At 39.9% G+C, this 12,677-nt stretch overlaps 1 protein-coding gene across 7 annotated transcripts in view; it reads left to right on the top strand.

Moving 5' to 3' along the window:
* Positions 1 to 12,677, top strand: part of MYO9A (myosin IXA) — a 196,268-nt gene that overhangs the window by 128,950 nt on the left and 54,641 nt on the right. For 6 of the 7 annotated variants that reach the window (XM_084817052.1, XM_084817051.1, XM_084817050.1 and 3 more), the window contains 4 exons: positions 195 to 390; positions 10,606 to 10,681; positions 10,841 to 10,984; positions 12,480 to 12,519. In XM_084817052.1, coding sequence (XP_084673178.1) covers positions 195 to 390; positions 10,606 to 10,681; positions 10,841 to 10,984; positions 12,480 to 12,519 — 456 coding nt within the window. Of the gene's footprint in view, positions 1 to 194; positions 391 to 6,617; positions 6,726 to 10,605; positions 10,682 to 10,840; positions 10,985 to 12,479; positions 12,520 to 12,677 lie in introns of all 7 variants that reach the window. The other variant, XM_084817049.1, reaches the window with a different exon arrangement.

Here is a 12,677-nt window from a genome sequence, read left to right as displayed (position 1 = left end):
ATTCAAGCCATGTTTTTATAACTTCTAACAAATACAACTGTTAGATCAGCCAAGTAGCATTAAGTGTTGAATCAGTGCCCTTCAGAGCCTCTGATGTAACAGAACAAGGAATGAAACCTAAATCAGAAGGGTAAAGGGAATGAGAATAATAAGCCTATGCTGGACACTTGTTTTCTTCCTTTCTTGCTCTTTAGGATTTCCGGGAGAAAAATACAGATCATATGCGACCAGACATTGTCGCTCTCCTAAGAAGCAGCAAGAGTGCCTTCATCTGTGGAATGATAGGGATTGATCCTGTTGCTGTGTTCCGTTGGGCAGTCCTTAGAGCTTTCTTCAGAGCTGTGGTTGCGTTTAGGGAGGCTGGAAAGAGGTACACTGAGAAAAAAACTGGTAGGTGTCAAGTACCGTAACTCTGCCTTCATATATAATTGCTTTTTCCTATTGGATCTCTTGTGGGTGTTGACAGTGTGCATTTTTATGAATGGTCTCTAATTTCAGATATTCCATTGTAAGAAATACTCAAATGTTTGATATGCTCTAAATGTACATCTTAAAAATATATTTTCCCAAAGATCGTGGCATATTAAAGATAAGTGTCATGATACAATGAATAAAAAAAAGGACAGTAATTGTTTAGGATGAATTAATTCGATGGTGTCGTAACCTTCTCTTTTGCAGGATTCTTTTGGGAGCTTGTGAATTGTGCACAGGTTACCACAATTTATTAAGCAGGCAAGATAGAAATACTTCTGTCTTTTTAACAGAGTCTTTTTTTCTTTTGTTGGCAAAGTCTGAATTCAGAGATCATTTTAAACTATGGGGAGAATTGATGTGTGGGCAATAATTCACAAAGGGGTAGTTGGCTCGAACCTTTCGCTTGCTTTCATGTGGAGCAAGAAGGAGGCAGTAAATTGAAGGAGAACCTTAGTGTATCTTCATGCATTGAAAACCTGCCCTTGCTTGGTTTGCAGAACGTTCCTGTACACATGTTCCTTATTTTAGAAAAAGAAAAGAAAAACACTGATGGAATGAAGCCTTTGAGAGCAGCAGTGATTGCAGATGCCTACCTCTGCAGTTAGTCTAGAACCACTCCTGGCCACCCAGGGCTGTTTAGTTTCTACTCAAATCAAAATGTGAATTAGGGGAGTCTTACTCTGCTTCAAGTCCTCATCCCCTCTCTGATGCTCCCTGCTCCTTCCAATATCGATGCTTGATTTGCCCTGACAGTTGTGTCATTTTTACAAGACAAACATGTAAACCACAATCATCAGCCCATTAGAAATGTAGAAGGGATTGTTCTTTGAAAAGAGCACTTTGAAAGATCCTATTGTTTGCTTCCCCCCCCATCCCTAAAGAGGTTTCAGCATACCAGCATAAGGGCAATTCACAGTGGCCTCTGTAGAAGTGACTTAGGAGGACATGGGCCTGCCATTATGTTTGCAGGGAGGCAGCATTGGTATTAATAACTGTTCACATGTGGGGGCAATATAAGCCTCTACATGAGAGGGGAGAAATTTACTTAAGACGTAAGTAGATGCTGTTCATTAGTTCAGGTAAAATCTATAAACACTTATACAATAGAAGATAATATTTAAAAGGTTCTCTGGCATCCAAACAATATAAAAGATGCATTTATATGAGTACTTCCTAGCCACAAGTTGTATAATGGCATGTTCCCAAGCCATGGGGGCTGCTGGCTAGTGTGAACTGGGCCAAACACTTCCAGGTTTTCCAGGAAACCCTTTTATGTTCTGCTTAAGCCCATTTCATAGCTCACAAAAGCAAGCTATAGAGCTATACTTAGATGGGGGACAGGGCTCTGAAACTGTCCTTATCTGTGTTTGAAGATGTTTTCTTTAAGCTGTTCACAGCATTTTGTGAGGCTTATTCTTTCTCCTGTGTTAGTAGTTTGGAGGGGTTTTTTTGCTTTCAAAGCTGAAGACAACTAATTTTAAACAAATGTGCAATAAATTGTCTTTGCAGAAATTCACACAGCACATACGCAGATGCTGTTACATAGTACAGTTAGAGTGTATAAACATTTATACAAAAGAGAACACTAAAAAAAAGTCTTTGACATTTAATCAGAAGTCGCTCAGGATATTAGTTTTGCAAGTACACTAGCAAGTGTGTACAGTAAAGTCTGGCAGCTCTTAATTTAGAAATAGAGTAATTGATGCTTGCATGACATTCTAGTCAGTTTTGCTATTTTTTTCCATTGGCTTAGCCCTTCCGAGCATATATTGACTGATGTTCAGGAAACCACAGTTGCAGAAATGAAGGTTTTGTGTCACAGGTATTAATTTGTCTATCAGCTATATAGCTAGCAGAGCAAGTATTATGGATGTTGCACAGGGATTGCTTCCATGTAGGGCAAACATTCACACTGCAGATACATACAGGTCACATATTCATCTGTTTTGGTGCGCATATGGTGAGAAGCACAATAGGTCCTAGTTTTCCAGTGTGTGAACAGGTGGCAAAATGGACATGTCTGTTTTTCACATGTAATGGTATGCATACTTTGAATATGTGCTCTCTTACTTGGAATTTATGTACGAAAAATTATATGATGCAAAATCTAATCTGGTTATACATGAGCGCTTTTTGTCTGTGATGTAATACAGGAAGTAGACATTTTAAATGCAGGCTTCTAGTGCAGGGATGGGGAACCTCTAGCCAGTCTGTGGCCCTGATACGGTCTGGGGGAGGTCCCCATCAAGCTTGCTAGCTTCTTCCCCAGTCCCCACCCCCTCTCCTGGCACAGAAAAGCTCTTATCACTGCTCAGCAACTCATCTGATTGGAGATTAGAGCTTTTCCCTGCCGCACAGTGAGAAAGGGAGCCTTTGTCACTGTGCAGCATAGAGTAGCTTTTATCTTGAATCAGCTACTGATTGGAGATTAGGGTTTTTCTCTGCAGGGGAGAGGGGGCAAGGCTTGAGGAGGAAGCTGCTGAGTGATTAAGCCTTGCTTCCTCTGAGGCCTCATTTCTTCTGAGTAGACATGTTGCTCATGCTTTCTTCTGAGTAAACATACAGAGGCTTGCTCTTTGAAAGTGCTGCTGAGTGATTTAGTTGTGCTTGCTTCTGAGTAGACATGCAGAAGCCTCAGCTTGCTTGCTTCTGAGTAGGCTTAAAATTGATAGTAATCACATTCTGGCCTTGCCACTTTTGCCTTTGGCCACACCCACTTTGCCTTTGGCCCTGCCTGCAGATGGAATGCAACCCCCCTAGACCTTTCCCAGATTGGAATTCACCCCTTGGGCTGAAAAAAGTTTCCCACCCCTGTTCTAGTGGATACATATTATGGTTTGTGAAGAGATGTGGCCTTTAAAATGCTTATTTTCATTTGCCAACTACTGTCTTCGCCACAAAGAAACATAGTATTGGGGCTCTCTTCATGGACTGTGGGACTTGCTATGCTAGAAAACAGCAACTTTCAGTATTTCTATGAAAATGAAATGGCAATATCTGAACACACATAAATATCTTATTCCTAAGAAAAGGAACACTATGGAAGTGAGGAGAACAGGTTTTGAGTGGCTAAGGAGGTGACTTTGTAGATGCAAAATGCTTTTCACTTGGAGGCAAACTACATGTTGCACACCAGTGTATTAAAATCTAGATGGTAGCTTCTAGGGGAAAGTAGCTTTGGGAGGGGGCAGTTTTCAGTGAAGAAGAGGTGCTTAATCTTGCCTCTGCCTGCTACTTCTTCTCTGCACCTCCCCTCTTCCGAACATGTGTTTACAAGGGTGTACCTGTGTCTGGAATTCCATGGGGGAAAGCAGCTGTGTGGAGTTGCAGCAGAAGAGTGAGGGCAGGAGAACTGTTAAGCCAATGTATAGCACTTTGTAGATGGGAAATGATTCTCAGAGAAATTGTTTAGCAGTCCAACTCTAATCCATTTGGTGGCAACAGTTCTGTGAAAAATTAAGTCTTAGACCCTTGTAGCTACTCTGTTTTAACAGTGGCAGGTCTCTTAGTTTTAGTGTCTAAGATATAGCACTTGATATAGCTCAACTGTCTGATATGAGCAATAGACATCCACATGTTACTACACGTTCCCAGTCTTACGCTGTTGTTAAGTTAACCTTCTTTACTACAAAGGTTGTATGTCTGATAATTTTTAACTCTAGGTATGTGGAACATCAATGCATGGCCAGTCAGAAAACACTATGAAAGATGATCCAAGACCTTTTAGAGTTTTCCTCTAGAAAACTACCTGAGTTACATTTATGGTATAAGTGGGAAGTATCTCATGGCTGTGTCTAGTTTGGTTTCTTGTCACTTTATTTTTTGTTCTTTCTGTGCCAGTGGTGTTGAACAGTTGTGAAAATATATCTCTGCTTAAATACCTTGGCTTGAAGTTAGTATTTATTTGCAGTGTTGTCTTCTGAAGCTTTTTTGTACTTGTGTTCTTGTAGTATAGCTTTTAATATACATCTCAGAGCTTTGTAGAGTCAAACAGATACAACTGTCTGCATTTTGTTGTGCCTTTCTTCTGCTCACTCAGTAAGTGATACTATAGTCCTTCTACACTTCTTTATGTTGACAGGTTTTATTCTGATAGCTGAAAGTACAATTTTTCACATTTTCCCCTGTTTCAGCTTTTAGTGAGGAAAGATCAGCAGTCCATACTAAAACCTGATTAGACTTTCTCACTTCAACGAGCCAGACTCAGGGGGGAGTATCAAATCATTAAGGATACAAATCCTGATTATTAAGATTTGCGATTTTTAGATTATGGAGAAAACCTTGGGTCTAGAGATGATTTGCATCATTGTAATGGCGCTGCAGTTTTGGTCCCATGTCATGTTTTGGTGTAATCTTGATAATAGCCTTTATCTTGAGCATTTTTGTCAGGATCACACCACAAAGCTAAATAGCTTATCTTTGCCCAAAAACCTGCCTTAGCTATATGGGTATCTTTCTGTTTTGGGCTATGTTTGTGCTGCATTTATTGCCTGTATAATCCCTATTCTGTATTACATAACCATTTGTACTGGCTAGTGTCAGTGAAGTAAGCAAGAGGGAGATGGTAGAATCTGTAGTCCTAGCCATTTTGAAAGCTGACAGTTAAAATGATATTCTTTGAGAGAGACTCCCCAGTCAAGCACATAGGATAAATATACAACAGCCAGTTCAAAGGGAGCTTTTTGTTATTGTTGCGTCTGTCCAAATCTAGGCTGCAACTATTCTGAGATTTATTCAGGCAAATCCAGCCCTTTCATCAGTCTTTTCTTCCATTCTGCCACCTAGTCCAAAACCAAAGGTGGCCAAATCTGTCATGAAAGGGCCCCAGGTATCCAGCACCAAGGGCCCCAGGTATCTAGCATCAAAGAGATCACATGCCCTATTGGCTGTCTTCCCTACCCTAGTCTATAGATAAGAATGGTTTGGACAACATGCCACAGCTTGTCATGTTGTGACAACCCACAATGAGCTGCGGCACCCATGGGCGGCAATTTACATATGCAACCCCCATTAAACCACACTTGCGTACCCCTAAAACAGACCATAGGTTATGAGAGGGTTGTTTAACAGAATGATGGCCACACATGCCATGCATGTGCTGCAGCCTCAGTGCAGGTTAAACAACCCATGACAGGTTGTTCGGATCATGTGAACTGCCCCTTTATGTTGTGATAATTGTACTGAATGGGGCCTGAACATTTTGTTTGCCTTACTGTAGAATTACTACCATCTAGTCTATGTCTCCCAAGTTCTAATTCCCTAAACTAATAATGACTTGTGGAACCCCAAAATAAAGGAACCGTAATGAAGTGGGCATCCAGAATAAATTTTGCTAATTAAATAGGACTAACTTGCATTATGAACCCCAGTTGCAGAATTTGGCATTTCTAGTGCAGGATTGTAAGCCTACTGAATATAATTCATGCAAGCCTGGAAGTACCAGAAAAGTAGTAAATGGAATTACCGGATACATGACTGATAGTCACCAGTTTTAAAGATTAATGCAGTCCTTACATAAAAGCCATAAACACTGATGGTGCAATATAATAATAACACTTATTATACCTAATCTGGAAGCATGCCCCATCTCAAATCAACTCCTTTTCAGGCTTAGCAATTAGGATCATATTTTCCAAAGGGCATTCCCTAATACTTCATTTGAAACATATTGTTGGAGTTGTGTTCAGATTATTAATTAGTGTATGTGTCAGTGAGCTAATCAGTCCCATTAAGCATTGAAATGCATGGTATATCATAATTTATGGAAGTATTAACCCACATCACAACTATGCATTATAATTTGCAGTGCTGTTTCAGTGCTCATTCCAGTTTATGAAAAGCAATGGGTCAGGTAATAATGACTTTAGCTACAGCTTTATTTTCTTAACTTGAAGAGCAGCTTTCTAAGACCCAGAGATCTGCCTTACATTGCTCCAATAAAAGATGAACCCTTCTTGTCTTGTGTGCTCATCAGAATTGCTAGAAATAGGGAAGCTGTTGTTCACAGGCAGAAAGCAAACATGACTTCTGTATAATTCTGTGTCAATATGGCAGTTGTCCGCACTGTTCTTGACTCTTCCTTGTTTTCTGCTTATGTAATCTTTCTCTTCTCTCCATGTTTTTGTTTTGTTTTGCTTCCCAAGGGCATGATGATGCGGTTTTGAAAAGTGTGGATAGTTTTAGCTTTCTCCATCACCCAGTTCATCAGAGGAGCTTAGAGATCCTGCAGAGATGCAAGGAGGAGAAGTACAGTAAGGCGCCATATCCCACCATCTCTCTGACATGACACTCACACACAGCAGGAAATGGAAACCAGGAGCATACTGAGTAGCAAGGGTGGGCACCCATGATCAGAACTTTCTAATGCAGAACCTGAAGTTATCTTGCATGATAGACCGCTTAGAATATGGTAAAGATTTTGGTACTCTCCTTCTGGGACTTTCTAGACAGGGTGGGACCCAGGCAGGTTTGAAATGGACGCTCTGAATTTTATCTTAAGCATTAAGGCATCTCCAGTATACAAGTCTGACTAAGGCATGGAGTCATTTTATGAAAGTAATTACAGATTGATGTCATAGATATCCTAAGAGTTGGATGGTTAAAAACTTCAGCAGCAATTACTTTTAGACACTTGGAGGAATAGCTAGGTTTTTTTCCCAGTGGAATTGACCAAATTTTGGTCCCCTTCTTTTTTTATATAATATATGTATTACATATTTTATATAATAGCATCTCCATACAGATTTTTTAACAATCATCTTGAAGACACCTGCAATTTTCCAAGACTTTAATGTAGCCTGTAAATATGCCCTCACAGGATTTCCTTCATATAAGAGAATAGCAGAGATGCACTTGGTCTCCATTTCCTTCTCACTTCTGTTTGTTACGTAATGAACTAGTCCTGCATGAAAACCAGGCCCGTTTGCCTTTGTTACTAATGATGGCTGGATTTCTGTTGTGGGAGGAGAAGGGGTCCAGCAGCATGAAACATAACACCCTCTGCCATAAAGAGTAGCACATGGTGTTTCAGTGTTATAACTACATTGAGAGCCTACCGAAGGGTGCCATGATGCTAGCTTGCTCATTAAACAGCTTTGCATATGCAGTAACGATTTCACCTTAATGATCAGGTCCATCAGCATCGCAGACTCTTCAAATAGGAGATATAAAAGTTTGCCCGACTACTTGTAGAGAAAATGATCCAGCTTTTTAATAAGCTTTAATATGTTGAGTCCCTTGGCAGGTTTAAAACTTCTGCCTTCGTAGACCTCCATTTAACATTTTGTTATACCATAAAGGTTTATGGAGACGCCACATTGCTGTTAATCTTAATAAAGGAAATGCTTCTCTCTCATATGTTGAGTATCTTCTGGAGTACCATCCCCCACAAAGGTTGGTGCTCCCTCTGAATTGGGATATGGATGGTAAGTGTTGACTTATAAGGGGTTCTTTGATTTTGAAGGCTCAACAGATGGTTTGAGTTGAGAGAGGACTTGCAAGGGTCTGACATAACATTGATTTCCCCATATGTTTCACACTGTGTTTTAAGTATCAGAATATATAATATAGCATTAACCAGAGAGCTTTGTAATGCCTCCCCCAAAATCAGTTCTGGATGGAACTGTATAAGAACTGCCTTGCAGCAGGACAAAGGTCCATCTAATCCAACATTCTCTTTTCAGCAGCATCCAGCCAGATGTCTGTGGGAAGCTTGAAGCCAATAGCCTTCCATTGTTGTTTTTCTTCAGCATCTGGTATTCAGTGCAATACTGCCTTGGAATATGGAGGTTCCATCTACTCAGTATGGTTAATAACCCTTGACCGGGCGTATTCTCCATGAATTAATCTAATCCTTTTTGAAAGCCAAAACAGGCATCGAACTGGTAGCCATCACAATATCTTGTAGTAATGAAATCCATAAGCTATGCTTTCTGTGAAAATGCACTTCCTTTTGTCTGTCCTAAATCTACTGCTAATCAATTTAATTGGGCAATCTCAAGTTCTAGAGCTGAGAGGCAGGAAAAAAAATCTGCCACTTTGCACACCTTTTATAATTTTGAAAGCACCTGCCATGTCTCCACACCACTTTAGTTCATTTTTTTCTGAACTAAAAAGCCCCAAATGCTTCAGCCTTTCCCTATTAGGGCAAGTGCTTCGCCCCTCAACTACTTTCATTGTTCTTTTCTCTACCTTTTCTGGCTTTGAGATGGGACTATCAGAACTACGCACAGTATTTGCAAATGTAGTCGTGCCATTGATTTTGTATAAGGGATTATAATGATGGCTGTCTTTATCACTTTGCAATTCTACTGAATCATATGCCATTTTGTTGCCTGTTCTTCCAATTTGGATCTGTTTTCAGGGAGAATACAGATGACCATTATCAAGTTGTAACTTAACTATGGTTTGTGTGTGTGTGTGTGTGTGTGTGTAAGCCAGTCATTCTGCCAAGTGGTGTGAAACACACAACTCCTTTGATTTCTAATCAGGTGTGTAAGGTATGTTATGATTTTTCTCCCTACTTTGCAGGACAGTACAGGTTAATGGCTTACCAAGTGGTTATATACAGTGTGCTTAGTTACTATTTGACAAATAATCTTCTGTATTTACTGACAGTCTGCTCGGGATTTTGCCACCATGAATAGATTTGATGTCCTCTGCGAACTTGGCTGTCTGCCTGCTCACCCAGGTCATTTATGAATAAGTAGCACTGGTCCCATTAAGATCTCTGAGGGATCCCATTGCTTGCTTCCCTCCAATGGATTCCTTCTCTCTATCTTGTTTTTTAACCAGTTATTGGTCCATAGGTGGACTTGTTCCCTTAGCCCAGGGGTGGCAACCTGTGGTTCTCTAGATGTTGTTGGACTGCGGCTCCCATCATCCCTCACCATTGGCTATGCTGGCTATAGCTGATGGGAGCTGCAGTCTAGCAACATCTGGAGGGCCACAAGTTGTCCACCCCTGCCTTAACCCATTAATTTTCTTGGAGCCTTTATTGTGATCATTTGTCAAAAATGATGCTGGAAGATAAATAACTTAATTAGATAAATGGTGCAAGAGAAAATTTAGTTTACATATACTAATTCTATATTCTGAAATGAGTACTTTCCTAGGAATAGTTGATTTTTAAGTTGATTCTAGCCAAACACAGCAAGATGTTTGGCTAGAATCTTTCAGAGCTCTTTCAGAGCTCACCATGAAGTTAGAGTTTAGCTTGCTGCATCACCTAACGTAATAAAGTAATGCTTTGGTAATCTTTATCTTAAAGGCAAATTTGTGGTGCTTAAAGCTGCAGTGGTTACATGTAATAGGTCTGAGACAGATTTATTATTTTCTCCATCTCAGTTTTTGTTTTTGTTTTTTGCTAAATAAGATGTTTGTGGTCAAATAATAAGCAATAATGCTTGGCTTTACTTCCTAGGGATTGAATAGTAATTCTGCAAATCTGATTTCTGTGTCTTCTCATACCAGATGATTTGATCCAAAGATTTGTTTCCATTGGCGCTTTAAGTTTGCCCCATATTGCACATTCACCATAGGCTAGCTTTGCTGATTTTCTTATCTTCTGAAGCAAGAAAACTGTGTGAAATATATAGGGTATGTCAAAATTACAAGCTTACCTTAGTGGCATCCAGAGACTTGATTTTGCAAGGGTTTCTGGTGTTCATATAGTCTGCATCTAATAATAAGTTTATAATAATTATTAATAATCTCACCAGAGGTTTGTCTTTTAGTAATTCTTTTTTCCTTATAAATTCTTTAGTGTATCTTGACTATGAAGGCAAGTGTTTTTAATGCCAGGCAAGCTTGACTGACAATTTTCTTTCTGTTTTGTTTCCTGGAAATAGAGATTTGTTATCTGTTTTTGAATTATTTTAAAATATGACCAGTATGTAGGATTACAAGTAGATTCTGTGGCGACCCAAGTGACTAGGACATAGCTTCCCTTATTTTAAGAGTGCAAGTCAAATATATTGATCATATTATCAGCCATGGCTCCTCCTTTACAATCCTTTTTCCCCCCGTTCCCAGCATGTACCATTTTCAGCACACTTTGCAGTTTGGTCCTTTATTCATTTGGCACAGTGAATTTCTTTCAACTCTAACATTTTTGTTGATACGCTGCTACAGGTATTGCCCGGAAACGTCCAAGGACACCACTTTCAGATCTGCAGGGAGTTAACACTATCAATGAGAAAAGCCAACGGTAAGTTAAAATGTGTGATAAGTGAAACTGCTGTAGAAAGAGTTCTACATATGAAAAAATGACTGTTTTTTAATGTAGTTCTTTTTAAAATATCTAGTATTTTCTTTTCCATATTTTGTGAAAGCTTAAAAAAAAGTGTACTTGTTTCCCATTTCACAGTGATGCATATGGAGTTGGCTGGAATAGCAGGATGGCCATCCGACAGAACCGACCCTCCAGCCATAGCAGTTTTCTGGACAAAGACGGGATATTTGTGAATTCAACTAACAGCAAGCTGTTGGAGAGAGCCCATGGCATTCTCATGTTAGTGCATATTTTTCCTTTGTTACAAGGATGCAGTGATCTGTAGGAACAACAACAAATATGGGACAAGCCAGTGTAAAAGAGGTCCCTGTTGCTCTTAAATGTCCATCATCTGAGGGGCACAAATTTACCATTCACAGATTCTCAGAGCCACAATTTAACTTTAAACCAGAGTCGTTCCAGTTTCCCAGCATTATTGTTCAGTGACACGCAGGCCAGGATAAGTGAATATGTAAAGTAGCGATAGTCCTTGGCCCTGGAGAGAGGACCAGTAGATGCACTTGTAACACTAGAGATTATGTAGACTGCAGTACTCTGGGTACTTTAAACTGGACATGGACAAAACCTGTGAGCTATTCTGGGAGCTGTATTCCCCTATCCTGCCCGTGGGATTTGGTTTTGATGACCCCTGATAAGTAGTGATGAATATTTAATTATGAGCATGATCTGTTAAGATATAAATTAAAAGGGTTCCTTTTGTTGCACAATTCTCATTTTAGGCCTCTGTGGAAGTATTTTAATAAACTGCAGTATTTACATTCCCCTACGTAATGTCCACATACCCCTGAAATCAGGGGTAGGCAACCATTTGGGGCCTGTAGGCACATTTGGCAAATTGAAAAGCTGTCTCAAAATGGGTGTGCTGTAGATGAAAGCATCAGCCTGCAGCCACCTGCCATCTTCATTTCCTAATAATGTCTCTGAACCCAATGTGTGGCCCAAAGGCATTCATGAGAAAAGCATAGGAAGCTGCTTTATACTGAGTCAGACCACTGGTCCATCTAGCCCAGTATTGTTGACACTGACTGGCAGCGACTCTCCAGGGTTCAGGCAGGAGTTTTTCCAGCCCTACCTGGAGATGCCAGGGATCGAACCTGGGACCTTCTGCATGCAAAGCAGGTGCCCTACGAGTGAACTACGTTCCCTCCCCTAAGGAAGATGGGAGCAACTGGAGGCCCTCACTTTGCTTTGAAACAATCCCAAATACCAGTAAGAACTCTTGTTTTATTTTGTTTTTAAAAGTAGGAGGGCCAGGACACCTTGGTGGGCCCCAAGGAAGATGTCCAAGGGTGCACTGATGCCACGTTGCCTAACCCTGCCTTAAATGTTAAGGCTTAAAAGTGAAATAATGCAAGTGAAATAATTTAGTATCTGGGTTAGATGAGTTACTCATCAAGGAATATAGTGTTGTCTTTTACTTCATAAAGAAAGTGTCTCCTGCTGTTGAGTGGGGTTGAAAAAAGGCTTTTAAAATGCAGTATTTTTTAAAGTTCAGCATCTCTTAAAAATGTCTGCACACTTGCATGCAAAGTTACAATACATATAAGAAGCAATAAAAGAAAGGAGCACATAAGCCCAAGGCTTCCAGACCTGTTCATATAGCACCAAAACATGGTTTGTTGTTACAACTGAAGCAAGCCTTTGTCTTGTGAAACATCTACAAATTAACAGTATGTCCCTGCTGCTTTAATATGGATCTTATGATATTTCTTAGGCGAAACAAGAACTTCAAAGCCAAGCCTAACCTTCCAAAGGTGAGAGGATTCACATATTCTGTACCAAAGCATTGGTAATGTATATAAATTAGGTCATTTCATGCCTGAAGCTTTTTTACACAAATATTGCTATCTTTGTATAAACATGTTCAAAGAAGCATCCCTTAATTAACATTAGCTTGCACCAGAGTTTTGTG

Source organism: Heloderma suspectum, chromosome 11 (genome assembly GCF_057233095.1).
Source record: "Heloderma suspectum isolate Gila_16-S chromosome 11, 16-S_ref, whole genome shotgun sequence".
NCBI lineage: Eukaryota > Metazoa > Chordata > Lepidosauria > Squamata > Helodermatidae > Heloderma > Heloderma suspectum.
The sequence above is the reverse complement of the archived record's forward strand: the minus strand, read 5'-3'. Positions and strand labels throughout refer to the sequence as shown.